Source organism: Acanthopagrus latus, chromosome 21, assembly GCF_904848185.1.
Source record: "Acanthopagrus latus isolate v.2019 chromosome 21, fAcaLat1.1, whole genome shotgun sequence".
NCBI lineage: Eukaryota > Metazoa > Chordata > Actinopteri > Spariformes > Sparidae > Acanthopagrus > Acanthopagrus latus.
In genome coordinates, this window is record NC_051059.1 from 558,303 (window position 1) to 581,332 (window position 23,030).

At 42.2% G+C, this 23,030-nt stretch overlaps 1 protein-coding gene across 5 annotated transcripts in view; it reads right to left on the minus strand.

Annotated features, from left to right (window-relative positions):
* Positions 1-3,498: 3,498 nt before the first annotated feature.
* Positions 3,499-23,030, minus strand: part of asph (aspartate beta-hydroxylase) — a 43,403-nt gene continuing 23,871 nt past the window's right edge. For all 5 annotated transcript variants that reach the window (XM_037083406.1, XM_037083408.1, XM_037083410.1 and 2 more), the window contains 8 exons: positions 18,662-18,745; positions 16,967-17,047; positions 15,935-16,002; positions 15,707-15,778; positions 13,989-14,811; positions 11,547-11,594; positions 11,380-11,433; positions 3,499-5,998 (listed from right to left, as the gene is read on the minus strand). In XM_037083406.1, the coding sequence (XP_036939301.1) occupies positions 5,991-5,998; positions 11,380-11,433; positions 11,547-11,594; positions 13,989-14,811; positions 15,707-15,778; positions 15,935-16,002; positions 16,967-17,047; positions 18,662-18,745 (1,238 nt within the window). In that variant the 3' untranslated portion in view covers positions 3,499-5,990. The remainder of the gene's footprint in view (positions 5,999-11,379; positions 11,434-11,546; positions 11,595-13,988; positions 14,812-15,706; positions 15,779-15,934; positions 16,003-16,966; positions 17,048-18,661; positions 18,746-23,030) is intronic.

The window sequence follows — 23,030 nt, forward strand, 5'->3', positions numbered from 1 at the left end:
GTAGTGAAATTGTTGTAGAATTTAGCCTCAAAGTCCCTTTTATGCTATCGATATTTTCTCTCAGCCAGTTATAACAGAGACGTTCTAAGGACTTTGGTAATAATTTCTCCTCACCTGCTGTGAAGACCCTCCCTGTTCATTCCTGCTGCTGCTGGCCTCTGGTCCACTTTCTCCTCCCTGACCCTGCTCTTCTATTGTATAATGATTAAAAAATATGTGCAAAACAATAGTGAGCACAAGTTCTATGCAGAAATTAAGGTGGAGTGGGTTTATTCGTAGGTGGTAGAGTAGCCAAGTATCCTGGGTTAGTAGGTGTAGTCAAGTAAGAATATTGTTACTTTAGACCAATATTACTTACATGGAAGTAAAAAGTAGTCATCCAAATGATTACTTGAGTAAGAGTAAAAAAGTATTTGGTAAAAAAAAAAAAAAAAAACTACTCAAGTACTGAGTAAATTTTGAGTAGCCTTACATCTGATTTACTCATCAAATAAGAACATTAATGTAATCATTCAATCAAAATGATAATCAGCAAAACAAAGGAAAACAAATACATTTATATTCTTACATTATATTATTTTCTACCCAGAAGTGGGTAACTTTAGAGTAGCCAAAAATTGTAACATTACCAGGGATGGAAATGAACTTTTTTATCCACCTGCCACTGAGGAGGGAGACCTTGTAGTCAATCCTGGCAGAGATGTGAAGCCATTGAAGTGAATGGAGGATGGGTGTGATGTGTTCATGCTTGCACTGCCAAAGCAAGCGTTTGGAATTCAAAATGATAATAATAAAGGAAAACAATATTTACAGTAAATTAGTTATAATCTATACTGTTGGTAATACTGTATGTATAATATGTATCACTATGATTGGCTCAATCACAGTCATAGTCACAACAGTAATAATAAAAAAAGAAGAAAACAACAAACGAAAAATATGTGTCACATCCTGTCTCTCAGTCTATGGCAGGCACAAAGATTGTGGAAGTTTGTGTTTAAGTTAGTGTGTGTGTTGATGTTGATATGAGAAATAAATGAACAAATAAATAATTAAGAATGAAACAATTAAAAACAAGTAAAAAGAAGTAAATGCTGAATTGTGTTTCTCAGGTTGGAATGCAAGTCACACCTGGTGAAAAATTTTATAAACTATTGTCGTCCTGAATTTCCACCACTAGGTGGTGCTGTTATTAAGGAAAGGCCATTTTGGCTAATAACTCCCATATACTTTGATGCACATTCAAAAACCTTATATGCACGCGTTCAGTGAATTGTGCTGACTCTCGTGGTATAGGCCACGCCCATTTCCACATTTACTGCAGATTTGGTTCAAAACTGTAAGTGTTGCATATGTGCACATTGTTTGGATCTAATGACATGAAACTCAGGTTAGAATTTCCCCATGAGCCCCTGAGGCCCTGTACAAATTTTAGATGATGACCACAAGGTGGCGCTCTTTAAATTGATGTATTTTATATCTGCGCAACGGTTCATTGGACTAACATGAAACTTAGTATATTTATTATCAGTGCCCTCCTGAGGACATCTGATGAAGGGTTTACCGATCCGCCACTAGGTGGCACTCTGGTGGCCGTCTAATTTAATATTTTGCACTGTGTCCACACCGTAACACTTATGGAAATGAAACTCATGGAGGTGCTATAGAATGGCCCCTGTGACTTACACACCAAAAATGACCAGCAGGTGGCGCTATTTTCAATGCAAAAGCGTTTTTGGCCCATAACTCCCACATGTCACACATTGTTAAACCTTATATCTACATGTTCCCCCAATTCAGCTGAATTGGGTGGTGTAGGCCACGCCCACTTTGCGATAACTTTCAATTTGCAAAATCTCAACAAATGAAAAACCTACTTTTATAAACTCCTCCTAAACAATTTGACCAATTTCCACCAAACATTGCATGTAGCATCTGTGGACCCTCCTGACAAAAAATTATCAAAAGAATTTTAATAGTCCATAAAATGCGCAAAATATAAAACAACAAATTCCTGCACACTGTGTTGAAAACAGACATATATATTGTATATCTTTACAAGATACTGTCTATCATGTGAATGTTCACAATTGTGTTCCCTGTACTGATGAGGCTTTGTGGAAATTTGGTGCAAATCGGCCTATAGGTGGCGCTCTGGTTGCAGTCTAATTAGTGTGAATGGAAAGTAAATGGGAAAATCTCCAAAGCCTCTTCAAAACTCAGTGAATTTCACCATCTTTCTGGTGCTTCATACTTTGAGCTACAGACACCATTGCACCTTTTAAAGAGTCAGAAGACCTTGAATTACTGGGCATATATTCAACTTTTTAAAATCTTTTATGGTTTTGCAATCATCACAGTTTTAGTTTTAAGGACTTTTAGGCCGTCTTCTAATTTTATAATGGGTGTGTATTGCATGCGCTTGAGTGCGTGACATCATCGCTAGAATGGAGAGCAGCTACAAATAATATTTTGGCGATAACCATTACATTTCTTTCCATAAATGGCAGGAGTCTGGGGGGCGTTTTCCCATTCATTCTTACGGGGACATTTTCTACTTAGCCTCTGCTACTTTTCTAGCATGTGCAGCCACAGAAACTGTAAGAAAGCTCTACAGGTAAAGGTCCAACAGCACCCTCTACTGGTGCAAAGACAACTAGCAGTGAACAAATCAGGACATAATCAGTCACACTGAAATGCAGCAGACCAGTCAGTGAGCAGACCCTGTGAAGCTGCATGGACTTCCTGTATGTTTCTCTAATGATGTGTGCATTCTTGAGGAAATGTAAGTGGTTTCTGCTTGTAGCTGCGGACAATTTGATCACTATTGCAGGTTGTGTTATTTTACATGGAAATATGTTGTGTGAGTTTGAGTTAGCTCAGTAGTAGTTAGCTGCAATAACAAGCCCCGACGTCAGCATGTGCAGACACCAACACACCCTATGGCAGCATGCCCCGACACGCGTGGACCGCAAGGGCCCGTTCATCGCTGTTTGCAGCTTTAATTGTATGTTGTAATTTAGTGGTGTCCAAATAGAAATTGTGTGTGTTGTCCTGACTTCGGAAAGCTTCTGGAAGATAATTTTTGTTTTCTTTGGGTTAACTGTCTGGACCCAAGACTGACAGAATGTATGCAGGGGGTTGAGGTGCTGCTGTAGACCTTCTTTTGTTGGTGACAGCAACACCAAGTCATCTGTGTACAGGAGACCCTTAATTTCTGTGCCATTCAGGTTGAGGCCAGGTGCTGTGGATTTATCTAATTGACATGCAAATTCATTGATGTATAACTTGAAGAGGATTGGACTAAGGTTACATCCCTGCCACACCCCACGACCTTGGGAGGAGAAGGCTGTTTGTCTCCCATTTTAACTGCACATTTACTGTTTGTTGCACTGTTAATATTACTGCTCAGAAGCAGACCTGCAGAATATAGACCAACACTGACTGAGAATGGCATGTGAAACACACAACGTATGAATAAGACGACTGGAGTCTCCGTGTTGTCCCAATCCTTTAATTGCAGCAACAGATCATTTACAGAAAACTGACACTTCAAATCTCCCTTACACAATTCATCTGTACTTCACAATAATTTAATGACCATTGTCAGAGTCTACAAGACAGCATTCACCTGCGGTGAGGCAAAGAGATGGACAGTTTCTTTGCTTTATTCCCCCAGAACAGTGTGGCGCTCAGTCTACTGTTTATAGCAGACTAAGTTACACCTGCCACCTCCTTTGTCTGGAGGCAAATCATCACAACCCTGCCAACATATACTGTAGATTACTTCTGATCACAGGTTAATATTGAAGAATCTGTTTGAGCAGGTTGCTGCATTGTGTTGGCTTTGCAGTTTTCTTATTATTGCTCTTCTTTTAGTATTCTTAGACTTAAGTTTGTCCTGAAGTATCACAGCCCTGTAAACCTTACTGTCAACAGCTTATGGCTTTGTACAAAGCTTTTAAAGCATTTTAAAGAAAAATTAAAGATTTGTTTCCCCAAGTCCTTTTAAAAAATGTTCCTTTTTAAAAATCTAGAAGCTCTCTCTTGATAAGGTTGTAATGTTCGATGTTAAAAAGGTTTGACAGTTCACATCGGCGTACAAAGTGTTAGGAAGTAGAAAAGACCAGCTAGTGTTACAGAAAAGACAACAAGACTTCCTACGAAGAGGACCTACTGCACACCACTGCATCCCTAAAACCATCAGGTAGTTACAGTATGTGAGGACTACAGACAGAGTGGGAAGAATTATTATAAATGAGGAATGTCTGACTTGGTCTGTAGTGTTGTGTTGCAATTATTCCTACAACATGAGATCTACATGCTTATTGTCAGTATCACACAACAGGAATGTGTTATCCACAGTGCTGCAGCATCAGTGTCAGTCATATCTCATGTATACAACAGGGACACACAGGATGGTCACCTGCAGACCCTGCCTTCACCTTCACTGAGCTTAATGAGCTGTGTGATGGAATCAGGTCTGTTCTCTACAGGAGCCCTGCTGCCATGGACCAATCATTAAAAACCCAGACAAATTATGAGGTCAAAAGGAAAAGACTAAAGAAACGTGTCAAGGCGTTTCCCTTTAAGTAAATCAAACACACAACTACTCAGCAGAGAGAATGAGGCAGTGAAGCTTCACCACAAAAGGTTCACTTAACTGGTGTCAGGCAGCTGCTTATGGCTGACTTCCAGAGGAATATGACACCTGATCTGTTTAACCCTCTGTGAGCCAGCGGGAATCTGGAGCACAAAGGATTAAATGATTCAGGATAACTGGATCCATGTACAACTGGTGTGTTGGAACCACAGTGAGCTCTGCGCAGCCCACAGTGTCCTCATTTACATCACAGTTTAAACTTACAGAGCTGAACTTTGAGTCACAACTTCAGTTCAAACTCTTCTGATAGTCTAATAAGATGGTCTGCTAATCGTTCTGAATACATGAAACAAAAAAAAAAACACACACACAGACAGAGACACACACACACACAGACACGGACAGACAGACACACACACAGAGAGGTAAAGGTAGTTAGAGAACAAACAAGAAGAGTCAAACAGTCTCTAAGACTACATCCTGATATCTACGGCTCACACAAAGGGTTAATTAGCAAAAGAGATTAGTCAACCCACAACAACACACTCATGGACACACGCACACTTTTTCTCTGAATTCACATGCTAGCATATGGCTCATCCTGGAGTTGACACGTACTGAGTGGTACTGACTGGGTGAGGGGGCCGAGGAGGGAGAGGAGGGTAGGTCACAGGCATCATGACAGCTTTGCATAGGATCTAAAACACTGTGACCACAACTCAACACAGTGGAATCAATGTAAAGTCCCACTGCGACAGAGGGGCAGAAATGACTGCACTTTAGATGATGACGTCATCAGCATGAGGACCAGGAAACATCAGCTCACAGTGGAGACCTTCTGCACCGTTCACTACAACACCTTTATTTTTGTTGAGCCAGCTATGTTCTCAAAGAGCTCACTGAATGGACTACAGTTTGATTTTAAATGCTCAGTTATGAACTTTGGCTTCGGTTTACTTGGCAACACACTTTAGCTCCAGGAAGCCAAAATACATCACTGAGACTTCAAAATAAAGTTGCAGCTCCAGTAGAGCACATAGACTTGACATGTCCTGACCATCTGGCCAGTCACACAGAACTGAACGGCCCTGAACAAAAATGAAGGGGGAGGAGTGGTGAGGACAGGCTGAAGACAAACAGGAAGGGTAAAAACAGGAGTACCATAATTCATAAACATTCATCCATCATCTCACACATTCACACCGAGAGGAGTAGTCAGAGGGAGGGGTGGGAACAGGGGGCGGGGGGGGGGTAGAGGCGAGTTGTCACGGCGGCTCCGTCATCTCTCTGGAGGTGGACAGGTGCATCATCTCTCTGAGTGTGCTCAGATTGTGCTGATGCAACATCTGTGGGTCCCTGCTCCGTCACCACGGCGACTGTGACACCTCTACGTTTCTACAGGAAGCACAAACAGGGTGATGTTTAGTCTTCACATGTACAAGGCCTGTCCTCAGGATCTGGCCCCCTTTAGAGCATACAGATTTTACTGTTATCAGATTCATCAGATCTGATTCTGATGCAAGTTCTCAGTCATCCAGGTCATTGTAATTCTAAGTGCCGTATTGTAGGCAACCGGACTCCTTCAGTTTCTTGAAGACGTTTCTCCTCTCAGCCAGAGCTCTCTTCAGTTCTCTTCTTGGCTGAGGGGAGAAAAATCTTCAAGAAACTGAAAGTCCAGTTGCCTACCATACAACACCTAGAAATGGTTCTGAATATTTGAAGCATGAAGTGGCCCATGATGTTGTGATCCGATAAGGTCAGTTCAACATGTTGAATGTGTATTGTGGAGCAGTTCCCATGTGAAAAGACCTTTTACCTTCTTTGACTCCTTGTGTGTCAGAGTGATTTTATTTACTAGTGAAGCAACATAATGAAGCCTTTGTGTGCAAGTGGAGTCTGCTCTCAGAAAACTTGTGAACATCCTTTTCACAAGCCATCTAATTACAAATCGAACAGATAGTGTGTTCTTCTGGAAAAGCAGCCAAAGTGCAGCTGACTATCAGTTCCACGTTGACAGCAGACTTCAGATAACAGACAGCTGCTCTGGCTGTTATGAAATATTATGTAATACAGAGGCAGGAATGTCCATCTCTAGGCAGCGATCAGAGTGGAAACAGCCTGCAACCTTCAAGCACAGATCTCTGTCGACACTGAAGCATTTAGTCAATCCATAGTAGAGCCCGACCGATAAAGGATTTTTAAGGCCGATACTGATAAATATTTGGTGATTTAAAAATCCGGTATCAAAAAAATAAATGCAGAAACGCATAACAAAACATAAACAGCTTTCCGTAACATTAGTTATCTGTAGTTATTTATCCTCACTGAAATAATATGATAATGCAGTTTAAAAACAAACTTGTTTTATTGTCAGAACAGAACAGAGGAACATCAAAATATATCATAGCGTTTGTGGCATTCTAAACACAACCAGACCAACAGGGACGTTGTAACACATTTTTAGCTTGCGAGCTACTTTCAAAATGACCAGATCAAAATGATCTATCTACGTAACCCTTGGAATTGCACATAAAAATTGACAGCAGTAATGCACAGAGGTGACAGACATCAATACTGCACACAGTTCACACACCGGGAGCTGGTGGTTTTCTCCATAAAGTTTTTGAATGACTGAAAAATGCCCTCTCCCTGCGTGCATTGTTTCATGGGCAGTAATGTTAATAGCTCCTCTTTTGCAGTCATATCTATATTCCATCCGAATAAAAAAAGCACATCTGGGCTGTATCGCTGGTGTCTGTAGACTCGTTGCAATGAGAAACACTTGCAGTCTGCAATGCCTCTTTTTAAAATCCCGAAACGAGGAATAAGCTGCCTCAACAAAGGCCTATTTATCATCTTAGCACTTCACAAAATAGAACAAACAAAAAACAAAGAATAAATGGAGCGCCTGTCAATCCACACGGAGGGAATAGCACCGTCCGTATAAACAAACTTGCATCTGGAGACTCCATGCACACAGTGGAGGCGACGCAGGTGACCAAGAGATCCAATCCCAGTGATGGAGTCTGGGGCGAAGTGACAGCAGAGGTCCAGGAGCTCTTGCACTGAACACCTGAAGACCCTCAGCAACCATCCAACATGCCGCGAGCCGGGGGAGACCACAGCAGCAGAGGAGAGCGACAAAGGAGCCAGGTGGTGAATAACGCTGAGGTTGTGGTGGAGGGAGGGCCAACGGAGCAATGATGGACAGCACAGAGTATTGAGTGCATCAGTTTGAAAGTTAGCGTTGCTAGGCTAACAGCTGATAAACGAGGCTAACAGCTAATCAGCGGAGAAAGGTGAGTCCATGGAGTCAATTCTTCAGGTGTGCAGCCTTTACAGCCCCAGAGCTTGTAGGGACAACTTGGCTTTCTTTTTCCAACAGAAAAAACAGTTTTGCCACGGATTGAGAAGCGGCGATATTCACGCCAGCATCCAATCACATGATAGAGTGACTCACCCATAACGAGGCTTCGGTGTCGGCCGTTGCTTTTGAGTTCCGCTGTGTGAAAAACGACTGCTGTCCGTTCAACTGTGATTTGAGTTCCCTCAACTTTCTCCTTCTCAGCTCGCTTTTCGGAGGGAAGTCAGTGTCGTACTTTTTATGAACAGCTCGAAATTGCCTCTCAACATTCCCCTTCTTCAGTAGTTTGACAAATATAAATTTTGTTATATCCCTTCTTTCGTTTATATCAGGGGTCGGGAACCTTTTTGACTCAGAGAGCCATGAAAGCAAAATATTTGGAAATTTATTTCAGTGAGAGCCATATAATATATTTTAAGACTGAATTCAACTAAATGGGTATAATAAGCCTCTGAATTTATTCTTTTAAATAATGCTGTTATAATACTCACCATTAATGCGACTTCTGGTGCTGCATGGATTTGCTGATGGCTTTGTAGTCTGGTTGGTACTTGGTGAGGTTTAGCTTCATGCAAGCGTTGAGGCTTTCATCCGTTAAACGTGATCGTAGGTTGGACTTGATGTTTTTAAGATGTGAGAATGACTGCTCACATGCATACGCAGATCCAAACATGGTCAATACAGCAATACTCACACGCTGCAGTGTTTGGTTAAGTTTTGATAATCAGCTGGTCTTCGGGTTGAAGTTTTTTCATTTCTGTCCACATGTGCTTGCTCGCCAACTCCGCTTTCTGTCGTGCGATTCTTTCCAAATCTTCATTCAGTGACTTGAACTTATTCACCCACATGTCTGAGGCCTTCAGGTCAGCCACTTCTGCTTCGAAATCTCTGACAGAGACACCAGGAATGTAACTCAGGTCGCCTGTGTTCAGTGAACACTCGTTTGGATGGGCGATGAACTTAAAAAGACAACTGTGCTCACGAAATTCTCCAAAGCGTGCTTTGAACGACTGTAGGAGACTGGATGTGAAGCCAGCTAGCTGGTGGAGATCAAGTTTTGAGTGGGCTCACTTGCTGCGCATGCATCTTTAAATTGTCTCAGGTTTTTAAAATGTAGTAAACGACCTGTTTCAAGATCCATGATGAAGAGCTCCAGCTTGTTTTCAAAAGCAAACACGGCTTGTTGAAGGGACAACACTGTATTTCCAATGCCTTGCATTTTCACGTTGAGCTGGTTCAGATGTTCAGTCATATCCACGAGATAGTAAAACTTGAGGAGCCACTCGGTTTCGGCTAGCTCAGGATGCTCGATGCCTTTCATTTCAAGGAAAGTTCGGATTTCGTTCAGGCAAGCTGCAAAACAGCTAAGCACCTTCCCTCTTGACAACCAACGCACATTACTGTGTAAAAGCAGACCGTGATAGTTATTTCCAACTTAATCCAGCAGTGTTTTAAACTGGCGATCATTTAAGGCTCGAGCAACAATAAAGTTGATCACACGAATGACCAGCGACATTACTTTGCCAAGCTGCCCATCACACATCTGAGCACAAAGTGCCTCCTGGTGTAGAATGCAATGGAAACTTAGGATGGGTCTATTTTCATGTTCACGGAGAAGCGCCAAAAATCCTTTGTTTTTCCCCACCATACACGGAGCACCATCAATACACACTGAGAGAAGTTTATCCATAGGTAGATTTTTTTCTTTAGCGAACTCCATGAAAGACTTGAATAAATCCTCACCTCTTGTGGATCCTTTTATTGGCAGAACAGCAAGACTTTCTTCGCGCAGTGTGTCACCAGCAGCATATCTTGCAATCACACTGAACTGCGACAAATGGCTTACGTCTGTTGACTCATCCAAAGCCAAGGAAAAGAATGGTCTTTCACTTGCGTTTCCTCCACTTGGTTTGCCATCGTGATGGTACGATCATGAACAGTTCTTGCAGACAGAGGCGTGTCTTGTATCCATTTGATTATCTTGTCTTTGTTCGGAAGATCATCAAGAAGTTCATTGGCTACATCCAGCATGAACGTTTTAGCATACTCGCCATCTGTGAATGGTTTTCCGTTCCTCATTATTGCTAAAGATCCAGCAAAGCTAGCAGAATTATAGTCACCTTGTTGGGTCCATGCACGGAGTTGCTGCTGGCTAGCTTTCAGCCTGCTCAGTAACTCTTGGCACGCTTTCTTTCTACTGTTTCCCGCAGGGTATTTTGATGCAAAGGCAGCATGGCGTGTGTCGAAGTGCCACTGTACATTCGACCGTTTCATCGATGCAATATTGTCACTGCAAATTAGACACACCGCAGAACCTTCTCTCTCCACAAAGGCGAATTCTTCGGTCCACTTGTCCTGAAATGTACGATACTCCTCATTTTTTTTTCTTTTCGCCATCTTCTTCGTCGAAGGGTTAGCTTTGAGCTAATGACGGCGCAGACTGATTCAAAAGGGGGCGTTTACCTGTTTACCCAGCAACGGCCAACGTAGGCTATTATAATCCAATTAAAATAATGGACAATTGCTCCTGCAGCCAACTGCAGCCCTGAACAGGACATGAGCAGTGGAAATAGATGGATGGATTAAAACAAGTGAGAATATTTTGTTTTATCTTAGAGCCGGATGCAATCATCAAAAGAGCCACACCTGGCTCGCGAGCCATACGTTCCCGACCCCTGGTTTATATCAATGGAATCCGCTAACCAGGAAACTTAGCTCGCTTGTGTTTTGCAGTAGCTAGCGCGTTTGCGCATGCATACTGACCTCTGACACATGACGCGTGACCCTACACGTAGAGATTTCAGACTGGCCATCCTGTACGTCAATCAGGTGGCATACACTTGACCTGTTGTTGAGTGCCCTTCGGTGGACGCCAACACTCATAACAAGGTTGGAGGGTGTTACGTCTGTTTTTATTTTATTCTTCAAATATTCATTTATCGGCCATTATAATTGCAGATACTGATAGTCTGGAAAATGCCTTCTATCGGCCCGCCGATAAATTGGTCGGCTTGGCTCTAATCCACAATCAATTAATTCTCATGATCTAATAATATTTTCCATTTTCACACAGGTACCAAACCTTCAGTTTCTTTAAATGAGAGGTTTGCTGCTTTTCTGTGTTTCGTAATGCTGTAAACTGGTGACAAACAGAGCATGAAGACATCTCATCTCTCAGAAAAAAAACAATATTTTGGAGAATAAAATGTCAGATCAATAAAAACTAACAGAGAAAAAAAATCTGCAGATTAGTTGATCATGAAAACGCAGCTTCATTGGTCATTGGGTGGACTGGAGAGATAACAAGAAAAAGATGCTCTACCAGCTTTAGACTGCTTACTGTGGCCACATTCTCAGGTGATACACTGTAGAATGCAGTATATTTAGGATGAAGTTGTTTTTTGTTTTTTACCTGTGGGCTCATCCTGAATATCTTCCTCTGACTCAACAAACTCTGCTGCTGCAGCTGCAGAGAGAAACACGGGCAGAGGTCAGACCACAACATCTACAACACGTCAGAACGATTTCAGCTTTCACATGTGCTAATCACACTGCAAAATTTCATGTGTGTGTGCCCACCTTCCTCTGCTGTGTCTTCTGCCTTGTGTGCTGCTGCTTCTTCTGTTTCTGTGGAACATACACATTGAATCCATAAATTACTGTGAGCTCCTGGGCATAGACACACACAGAGACACACACAGACAGAGCTGACAGCTTTGCAGACAATAAGTTAATAGTGGATTTCTAAAAAAAAGAAAATAGACTCGCCGCATATTCTCCACATAGCTTCTGAGACATGCAACTACAGGAAACATGAGCATTAACCAGAACGTCCAGATAGCGGCCGTAACTGTATTGGGTTTAAGGCTAACCCCTTCTTGAGTGAGGTCTGGATTGGAAGCTTAGTTAGTGGGAGAAATTCATACATTTTGATTATTACAAGGTCAACAAAGCTTTGAGTATTTAATCAATGGAGGCATCGTTTACGTACATTTTTCCTCAAGCAGAGAAAAGCAAATTAAGAACCAGTGATGCCATCACAATGTCATGTCTAAGGCTACGCCATGACAGAACATGTGTGTGTGGCCAGCGGGAGAAACTCTACTGGAAATATTGAGTGGTCCACATCAATCCTAATTTTTTTTAGACCCTGTTATCTACACCCTCACATTTCGTTCCTGCTGTTGTAACAGACACCAATTCATGTGACTCAAAGTTATAGTTTCACATTAGGATTTTAAACAACACTGATGTGTTAAATCGGTGGACTCCCCCTTTAACCGGGGGAGTGGTATCAATCTCCTCATCCAATACTCCACCAGATGGTGAATTTGATAATCTCCAAAAATGTTGTCTTTAAAGTCTGTGTAAAGCAAATTCAGCCATTTTCTTCTAAACACATTCAAAAGGTCATACTTGTATTTCCTTAAAACATGTAAAAAGCATTTAACCATTTAGAATTTAATTTTGGAGCTAGGCTCACAAACTGTTTCATGATTTCTGTGTTCAGGATTTAATGGGCGGGTCAGAAAATCATGCAAATCATGGCCGCATTACGATGATATGCATAAACCCGGCCCTGCTGCGGAAGCCGTATAAATACATTCAGGCATTAGCTTCAGTGGTTTTTCCGCTGGCTCTTGAGTCTTGGATAGCATCTCTTAGAATAGTTTGCAGCTAGCTAACCAGTCATGTCTCCTCCACATCACTCCTGCATCTTTCCTGGATGCCACAGTGTGCAGAGTAAGGACGCCATTAGCTTATTTAAGGTTCCTAAGGACGACAACGTAAGGAAATGGTGGATCGATTTTGTCAAAAGGAGCTACTGTGGAGAGTTAAAATCGCCACCAACACCTGTCCCTGCAGTGTCCACTTTACCCCCGATAGTTTCACCAACTGTCACCAGGCAAAATCTGGATATCTGAAGAGTCTGTTGACACTGGTCAGTGGGGCTGAACCAACCCTCACCGTCCCCAGCTTGCATCCTCCCATCCCGACAGAATGACAAAATGACAAAAATAATAGTAACACACAGTGATTTGAATAAGTAACATTGATCTGATTAGTGGTTTGGAAATATTACCCAATAGATTACTCCTCACTGAAAAAAGTGGTCAGATTAGAGTAACGCGTTATCGCATCACTGACTGTGTAGTGTAAGTGCAACATGGAGCTTGAGAACTGTTATAACAGCCCCCGTATTAAAAAAATGTCGTGTTTAAATTGGGCTCGAGCTCATAATTACAGTTAATGTGACGGGCCAGCCAGCTGGGACACGTGCACGCCTCGGGTTTGATTTTTTTGGGCCAGATCTAAGCTCTAAGTGTAAGTGTGTGCTTTTGTATGTTACAAATATTGTACATTTTGGCAATTAAATGCATTTTGCTGAAGGTGCAAATCCTGAAAGTGATTTTACACCGTGCATCCTGTCATGCCCATGTAATGCTAGTAAATGTTATTGCATTTAATCATGACATGATTTGGTCTCATTCCCTGAGCAGAGTCCATCTGATAGCACAATGATAATCCACAGGTAATATTTTATGTGCCCCAATATAGCTATGACAAGGAATCGTACGTAGACTGGGGTTTTATGTTTGTGTGTAATGTAAAACATGGACTCAGTGCCTGACTCAGAGTCAGTTTCTAGCTCTGATGGCTCGAACAGTTCGGGCTGTGTCCATCCGATGATGCTGCTAGCTTACATTGTTACTGTAGGTTATATCCTTGTTCAGTACACGGAGGCTCCCCTCCTGCGCGTGGACGTGGCTCCAGCGCCTCTAACTGACACGCCCCCAGCATTTCACAGCAGAGAGAAGTCCTTGTTTTTCCATGATTTTGAGACCTAATCTCATATACTTGGCAATTTTTTTAATCTTTCAAATTTGGCTCAGTGGTCATTGACACATGTTTCTGTGGTATGACAAACTCATAACACAAATTTAATTCTGCTTTACACAGACTTTAAGCTGCGTTTCAGGACCAAACACCACTGGAACACCTGTATCTCCTCCCCTTTACCTGGTACTGTCTGCTCCTGTGCTTCTTCTGGAATCTCCTCTGCATCCACTACCTCCTCCACTGCCTCTTCTGACGGAGCCAACTCGTCGTCCTTAGCAGCGGCCACCTCCTCTTCCTCGGCAGCTGCCAACTCCTCTTCCTCAGCAGGCTCCTCGGCAGCTGCCAACTCCTCTTCCTCAGCAGGCTCCTCGGCAGCTGCCACCTCCTCTTCCTCAGCAGGCTCCTCGGCAGCTGCCTCTTCCTCAGCAGGCTCCTCAGTAGCTGCCTCTTCCTCTTCCTCAGCAGGCTCCTCAGCAGCTGCCTCTTCCTCTTCCTCAGCAGGCTCCTCAGCAGCTGCCTCTTCCTCTTCCTCAGCAGGCTCCTCAGCAGCTGCCTCTTCCTCTTCCTCAGCAGGCTCCTCAGCAGCTGCCTCTTCCTCTTCCTCAGCAGGCTCCTCAGCAGCTACCTCCTCCTCCTGAGCAGGCTCCTCAGCAGCTACCTCTTGAGCAGGTTCTTCTGAAGGTGATGCCACCTCCTCTTCCACTATTTCCTCAACAGCTTCTTCTGTTAGAGCAGCCTCCTCAGCAGGTTCCTCTGCTGGAGCAGCCTCCTCCTCTTCCACTACCACCTTGACATCTTCTTCTGAAGGGGCTACCTCCTCTTCAGCTGGCTCCTCCTCAGCCACAGTCTCAACATCTGAGGCCTCCTCCTCGGCAACAGGCTCCTCCACAGCCTCGTCAGCAGCCTCATCCTCAGCCTGCTCTGTTGCCACTTCCTCCACCTCCTCTGCGGGCTCATCTGCCATTATCTCCTCAGCTGCTGACTCCTCTTCAACTGGAGCAGTCTGAATCAAACAACATTAGCAAGGGTTATAAAATATGTGTTTTTAACAGGTTTACTGATAAAACAAGAGAGGAGGTATTTGACTAAATCAGGGGAAACCATTTCCTGCATTAATCTCTCTATAAAAGCAAGGAATCTCTGTCTACGTGTATGTGTGCCTCAAATATCCCTGCAGATCAGGATCAGATTGTCCTGATTTTCAGATTTTCAACATGGCTGCTGCGTGGTTCAAGGGTGTGCAATGTCGGCTTTGTTTGGACTGCAGTGATACAGCCAATAAATTATTTCATAAATGCTTTATCTATTTCGCTGGCATTGCACACCATAGTCACATGCACACCAGAGCCAATCACTGCAGAGCTCACCCCCACGACATATCTTAAGAAACAAGCGGACTTATACCTGCAGCAGCGTGAGCTGGACCGGGATTTTTCCGGTGGTTCGGTCCCGTTCTGTGCATCTAAACTGACTGGTGTGGCTTAATGAGACTAAACGAGTCCGGATCGAGTCTGTTCTGGTCTGAGGAGATCCGGATACACGAGGACAACAAACTGGAATCGGAATCTGTGGATGTTCGTGTGCAGCTAGCTGCTAGCCCACCTCGACGCCCCACTTCCTGAGTCGACGGACGCACCGGCATGTCCAAAACCGGACTTCATGATAAATAATGTCCGCCACGCTTTTTCGCGAACATTGTCGCTGGTTACTGGTTTATCAATTATAACATAGGAAATATGTTGAAATGTTTTAAAGTCCAAACAACCAGTTTAGGGAGGAGAGTCTTCCACCTGCATCCATCAAAACACCACCATAAAGTCATTTATTTCACCAGCATAGCAAACTGTCTATGAAACCAGTATAAGATATAATGCAAAACTCAATAACAAACTATATACCTCCTCCACAGGGGCCTCCTCTTCCACGGCAGGAGCCTCCTCCTCCAGCACCTCTGGATCCTCCTCTATCACCTGAAACAAATTCATCATCTGAATGTCATCAACAGGTTCTTGTTAAATAGCAAGCTTCCTGTCTACATTTGATTTTGAGATAGAAAGAGCCTCCAAAAGTGGCTGGCAGTGATCAGAGCCGGTTCCACTGATGGTTTCACTATGGACTGTACCAACCTCAGGAATCTCCTCAGGCTCTGGTTCAGGCTCAGGTTCTGGTTCAGCCTCAGGTTCTGGTTCAGGCTCTGGAGGGAGAAGCAGAGACTGTTGTACAGATTTTTACAGTTCACACCAAGCTTTGCACTGAGGTGAGTCAGGTCAGTGGCATTTAGGAAAAATGTGCTCATTCTGTGTTTCATATCTTCAACTCTTCATTCTAAATGGCCCACTGCCAACTACCACACCTACACTTCCACCATTGGCACTTCTCGTGTTCAAAGATGTCAGGACAGAAAAGACAGCATTCAGTGCATAAAATCATAAATCATGAAATATCACCACTACACTCTGAGTATCAACATGTTAGCATGCACATTCAGCCCAGTAACACAACAACATGTGACTGAGATCAATTTACTTATCTAGCACAGTTAGATGTCAAACGTTGACAGCGATCATCTTCTAGCTATACTGTAAGGTTCCCATGCAGTCAGAGTTTATACACCTTCGAATATGTTTGCGACAACACTGGTGTTACCCAGAACACAAGAAGAGATGCTCACTATCAGTAGAGCACTGCACTGCTGAAGTAGACTATTTTGGGGAAATGCAGTGTTGTCAGGTAGCTATTGATACCAAAACATGTCTATAGAGCAAAACAATGGCTGCTTTTGTCATGTCAGTCTCAGCAATGTTAACAGCAGATCCATTTTTTAATAAGTAGTTTAAGTCATTCTGTTTGAGCACTGGAACAAGAAGGAGCTGTTTGATGAACAGCTGCAAGTGACAGGCTGCACACCTCCAACTTCTCAATAAAGCAACCCACTCCTTCTTGCGCATTGATGATATCAGGATCCCTGTCAGCACTGTCTTTATATTTACAAACAAAAAAGCAAAAATTAGATTTCCAATGTTGTGTCCAAGTCTGATTACGTATTGATTAAAAACAGTAAAATGACAGAATGGGCAATGGACAAGCGATGTAATTGTGTACACCCGGCCACTGTGTAACACTGGGAACACTGACGACCGCGGCAGGCCTACACGTACCTGGTGGTGGTGCAGAGAGGTCCTCTGCTACAGCAGCTCCAATCACATCTTCAGCTGCCACAGGTTCAGGCTCATCAACAGCTGAGGAGAGATGGTGGGAAAAATAATGATTTGTACAGAAAGGTGTCTGACTTTGAGGACTCATCTGTATGTCACTTGTCTCACCAAGCAGCAGCGCTGGGAACACAAACTAAAACTAAACCCAATCAAAATGACACCTTTTCTTGCAGATGCCTGTTAGGGTCCAAAACGAACACTCTCCAAGCTAAATTTCTCATTTGTCAAGTAATTCTCTCAAGGCTTTCTGCCACCCTCGGAGATAAACGTTTGTACTAACTAACAACTATACTTAGAGCCTTTACTACAGTTGGGTGTCATTTATGAGCATGCTGCTTCTGTCCACTTGCTGTCTGAGAGACACACACACACACGATAAAAAGGGTGCATTTACGTTGATGCACCTTGTTAACTCAAATCTCTACTTGTATGGTGACAAAGCCTGTTAAAACTGTATTCTTATTTTCCCTTGTTGAAATACATAGGCCTACTTCTGTCATGACTGTCTTCTTTTCTCACTACAGCATATTTAATAAGATGCTACAACTATATCAAAAGTCCATAGGCAGATTCAACCACAGATCTCTGAAACCATCTAATTTAATTCTTAGTGCAACATTTATATATTTGTACTAATCCACCAGGTCAGAGGGCACCTCATACTACTTACAGCTGGAGTCATCTCAGAATCTCTTTCATAGCCAAACAAAAAGGAGGAAGGAACTGATTCTATTTAATCTGGATACTGATACCATCATGTTTTGGGTGCTTTCAGTATTTCTTACTTTAGAGTAAATACAATAACGCACTCAAATAAAGGATGAGGTCATAGGTTACGGTGAGCTTTCTTGTACCTCTGCATGGTTAAACAAAAGACAGACAGATATAAGGCAGCGACTGGATTTGGCTGGAGGCTGGACTGCAGAGCCTCATTAAATGTTTAACAACTCTGATGAGTGAGTGGACTGGTCACTGAGGAAGTGAAGTTGAACCAAGAGCAGACTGTCGAGGACTCAGCGGTGCACCCGGCTGACAGAATAATGGTCAGACAGGTCAGCACATCCACTGCGCTGTCAAGCTGTGTAGCATTGTGTAACATTGTATAGCATTGTTTGTACTCTAACCCACTAAAATGAATAGCTCCACTTATTCATTGTTGGTCTCTTGCGTTTGGCTGATTTTGTGCTTTTTTTCTAGTTAACTGTAGTGAGGCTACACAGAGGTAGGTTGCTATTTATATCTGATTATCAGTTCCATGCATAGGCTCAAAACACTGTCCATACAGACAGATTTATTTATTGATTCAAATGCCCTGTGGTAGGAGTTCTTTAATTTAACAGGAGCACCATACGGAGTAGTGATATAAAGATGTTACAGTGCACGTATTAGATTTTATGGCTCTCATCAAAGTGCACCTTTATTGAAGTTAATAAACGTAATTTAAGAGTATATCTGTAAAGTTCTCATGACCCGCTGAGATATGTTTACAGCACACGTCAAACAGAAGGCCCAGCGTGAGGTTTACTGAAAAATCAACAAGCTCAATGTTAAAGGGAAGATCTATAACCATACAACAACACCTTTGTAGACACTGGAAGGAGTGTGTATGACCATATGTGTTTAATGAACGTGTGGTACCTTCTGGTGTCGGTTCAGGAGTCTCCACTGGGGCAGCAGCTTGTTCCTGACGGGCAGTGACGACCACAGCCTTCTCTTTCAGTCCTACATGAGACGATGCACATGTTGTTGACAGGAAACATTTCTATGTGTACAGTATAGACACAGGATGTGTAAATGTGTGTATGTGTGGCAGCAGGTGTTGGTGGGGCGTGTGTGTTGTGTATGTGATGCACAGTACAAGAACTTGGACCAGACCCAAAGTACAAAATTGTGTGGCACATAGACCATGAATCAAGTCTTTCAATCAAACCATCAGATAAGGCATGGATTTCTTTTGCTGACTGACTGCTTCTTCTCATGAACACAACCGTCATACTGACAGACAGACATGTTTGTGTCAAAATGCATACTTGAATGGATCTGATTTAATGCAGTATGCTGGACGAGCACACACACACACACACACACACACACACAGAGCCAGAGGCTTTATTGACAAAACAAAACATTCATGATAGTGGCACGGAGAAATTAATGTTTTCAATCTCACTATGTAACAATGCATTTGCCAGAGCTTCCCTGACATATCGGTAGGCCTATTACAGATATATCAGTACTGGTGTATGTTGTCAGACAAGCAAGCGTTTTCTTTTTGTTTATTTTATTTTGTTTTTCTATCTATTTATTTATTTTTTACAGATGACAGTGCAGAGAAAGATGATCAGGTCATTTGTTACTATTCAACACCCAGTGTTTACGGTTTAGTTCACTGATGTCATTTTAGATATATAAAGTTTATTGTAACTAAAAATCTTTGCTGAAACTGTTACAACAGTTAACCACATTTAAGGAATTACTGCAAAAAAAAAAAAAAAAAAAAAAAAAAGTGTACAATGGCCAAAATCAAAAATGTTTACCACACGAGACATGCTCTAGACCCTCGAGAGTCCCTTCTGATAGTAGCATGGACATAGCAGTAGCTAGCTAGCTCCAGAAAATAACCCAAAATATATTTACAACACATGATATATCCAAATTACCAAACCCAGCCAGTCTAACTTGAAACTGGCTCTTTAAATGTTTCAGTAAATTGACAGTTTAGCAGCAGGAAGAGAACTTCGAAGGAGAAGATTCTGCATCAAGCGTTCAGAGGTTTTTGATAGTAGATGCAACAGACAAATTTTGTCAGAACCAAACAACATCTGACAGTCTGCCTTGACTTTATAAATGGCCAACACTGGCTTCCAGTGGGATAAAAACTTTCCTCTAAAACCCCATCATTTGACTTCACTTCTTGCCTCCTCTGTCACTTTTCTTTCTCTTTTCATTGACAGACTCTTTCCCTCTCCCCTTGTCTTCTTCCTGTGTCTTCTTTCCCTGACACTCTTTTTTTTCTGACTTCTCCTTCTCTCCTCCTTTCTTTGATTTTTTCTCCCTTTCCTTCTCGTCTTCATCCTGGCCCTCTTTTTTCTCATCCAGTTGTTTGGTCTTCCTCAGTTTTTCCAGCACCTTCTCAAGCTCATCTTTCTCCATCTTCTCCTCTTCCTCTCTCAGCCTAGTGGCCACCCTTTCTTTCACTCTAGCGGTGATTTCCTTCCTTCCCAGCTCCAGCTCCTTCTCCTCCTCCTCTTTTGCCAGAAGCTCTCTGACCTCAGCCAGAGCCAACTTGGCGAGCTTCCTGGCCTCCACGCGTTCATGGATGATCGCCAGCTGCTGCTTCAAAGCCTCCCGAAGCTTCAAGCCCACATCCTTGGTTGGAGGAGATTCTAGGATGGATGAGCAGTGACACTATACCACTTGTCAAATAAATTGTTATATGACGAAGCCCATGCTCCAAGTCACTCGGTTATTTGATATCACCACACGAGTCAGGCATGTGCATGTATGTGGATGAATCAGGACTCTCTCTACTCATGGCTCCATGCCATACTGCTCTTACTTTCTCTTCCACGCAGTGTGTCGATCATGCTGGTCAGCTAAGTTTAAACTGCTGTAAACCAGCATTAAACATGTAATTTTCTTAAATATTAAGTGAAATGAATGTACTATACAGATCTAACAAGAGTTGAGCACAGAATTTGGCCAAAAATCTTAAATTCACTGCACATCAACTCTTAAAACAGGTTAATAACTAATTCATAAAACAAACCTTGAGGGTTTTTGTCAGTTTATCAAATCAACACACTTGGTTGAATTCACAAAGAGTTATGAGCAGTTCAAACACAGCACGGCTTCATGCAAGGAGCTGCATGACGATACCTTTCTGCGCTCCTCTCCTGGCTGCATCTGCAGGTGTTTCATCTGATGATGTCACACACAAACAAGACAACAGTCACAACACTCAGCTCTGCTTGTGTACCACTGTTCATGAGGACAACTGTTCCATCAATTTATTATAATGATAATAATAAAGCAAAGGACACTTAATAACTAAGAGACTTAACATCAACTAAACAAAGAATAAATTGATAAACATAAAATACAATAGATTTTTTATATATATATATATATATATATATATATATATATATATATATATATATATATATATATATATATATATATATATATATATATATATATATATATATATATATATATATATATATATATATATATATATATATATATATATATATATATATATATATATATATATATATATATATATATATATATATATATATATATATATATAAAAACTGTTTTACTGTCCAATATCAGCTGCACTTTATGTACGAGCCCCCATCACACAGCACCATACTTCAAGGCCATTAGAAATACAGCTAATTGCAGCCTTGAGCAGAAGCACACTGACTTCTACGAGTAGAAGTGCAGAGGTGCTGTGATGAGGTCTGAAGTGGAACTGATGATCAAGAAATTAAGTATTTCAAATCATTAAAAAAAATGTTTCCTATGTCTTGATACTGATCCCCCGCTGAAAGTCACAGTTCACCACATGTTGTAAAAAAGTAAAGCAAACTGAGCAGTCAACGCTAGCAGGTCACCTGCTCTCACTCCTACCAGATGCTACGTTTTCTCTCTCTGTCTCTCTCCGCCAGAACCTAGGCACTGGGAACACACAGTAATGATATACCTATAGTTAAGGCAAAAGTAACCATCAAAACCAGGAGACTACCATATGGGATAATAAGAATCCCCAGCACCTCTGTTTTTAAAGTTAGTAACTCCTTTCAGAAAAGAAACAGTGCAGAGGTTCTGTGCTAAACATTAGCGACTGAGTGGTCGAGAGAGATCGAGATCTGTGCCTGTGTCATACTGATCCCTGAGGAGGACCTAGGAAACATTGGAATTACCTTCAAATAAAACTAAAAAAGTGAGACAAGTAAAATCACCACAGGGGATGACTGGTTTATTAAAGAGTATCAGATTTGTAACCATATCAGGGTGCCATTTGGGATGCATGTTATGTTCCAACAGCAAATTCGGTAAAAGCAGATCCAGAGTGCATCTGATTCCTGTTATGATTCTATGTGTTAGTCTGATGACAGAGAATCAAAGAAAGCTCTACAGTGAGACAGCCACTGTAAATTCAAGGTTTTGCCAATAACAGGTAAAACAAATTCTGATATTTGAAGTGGCTGGCGAATATGTTCTTCCTGTTGTGTGCAGGAGTGACGTGGGCAAGGGATTTTCAGACTGAATGTACATGGCACTGTCCTCTTTGTATATTCATTCTTGTAAAAAGACACAGGAGGACGCCATTTCTAAATCAGGAATGGTACATGCACTCATAACAGCTAACCCTGATCTCACATACACCCACAAACACACCCCTACAGTTCCAGACACCTGATCTTGTTGCAATGATTAGCTGATTCAAGCTCAGTGAGTCAAACATACCTCTCTTCTAACGCCTAATCCACAAATCACACCTTTCTACTGCAGTGTTCTCTCTCAACTCTGACCCATGACAAGAAAACTGGAATGGCAACAACTTGGGCAAGAGTGGATTCTACCTGTGCATAGCAATAAACCTGAACACACAATTCAGGTTTCACAGCTGACAATGGAGGTGTTTACTCCATTTGGAGAATGTTTACAGGAAAATGAGGCAATGGAATGGCTTCAGAATCTGCTAACGCCATTGGTTGGCAAAGGAATAAGAGACAACCGACAACAATATGGAGCTTTGACTGCTAGAGAATACACAAGAACCTGAATGACGACAAGCACCAATTTGGCTCAAACATACTCATGACTTAAAAAGGCAATGCTACAAACTGTCAGTGCCGTTTATAAGAGCTCCGTTCCATTTTCTTTTCTGCTTATCCTTGAGGGTCACGGGGATGTTGTCGCTTTTTTCCCCCCTAAGGGGTTGCGGGGCTTACTGGGGCCAGATCCAGTTTACTCGATGGGCAAAGGC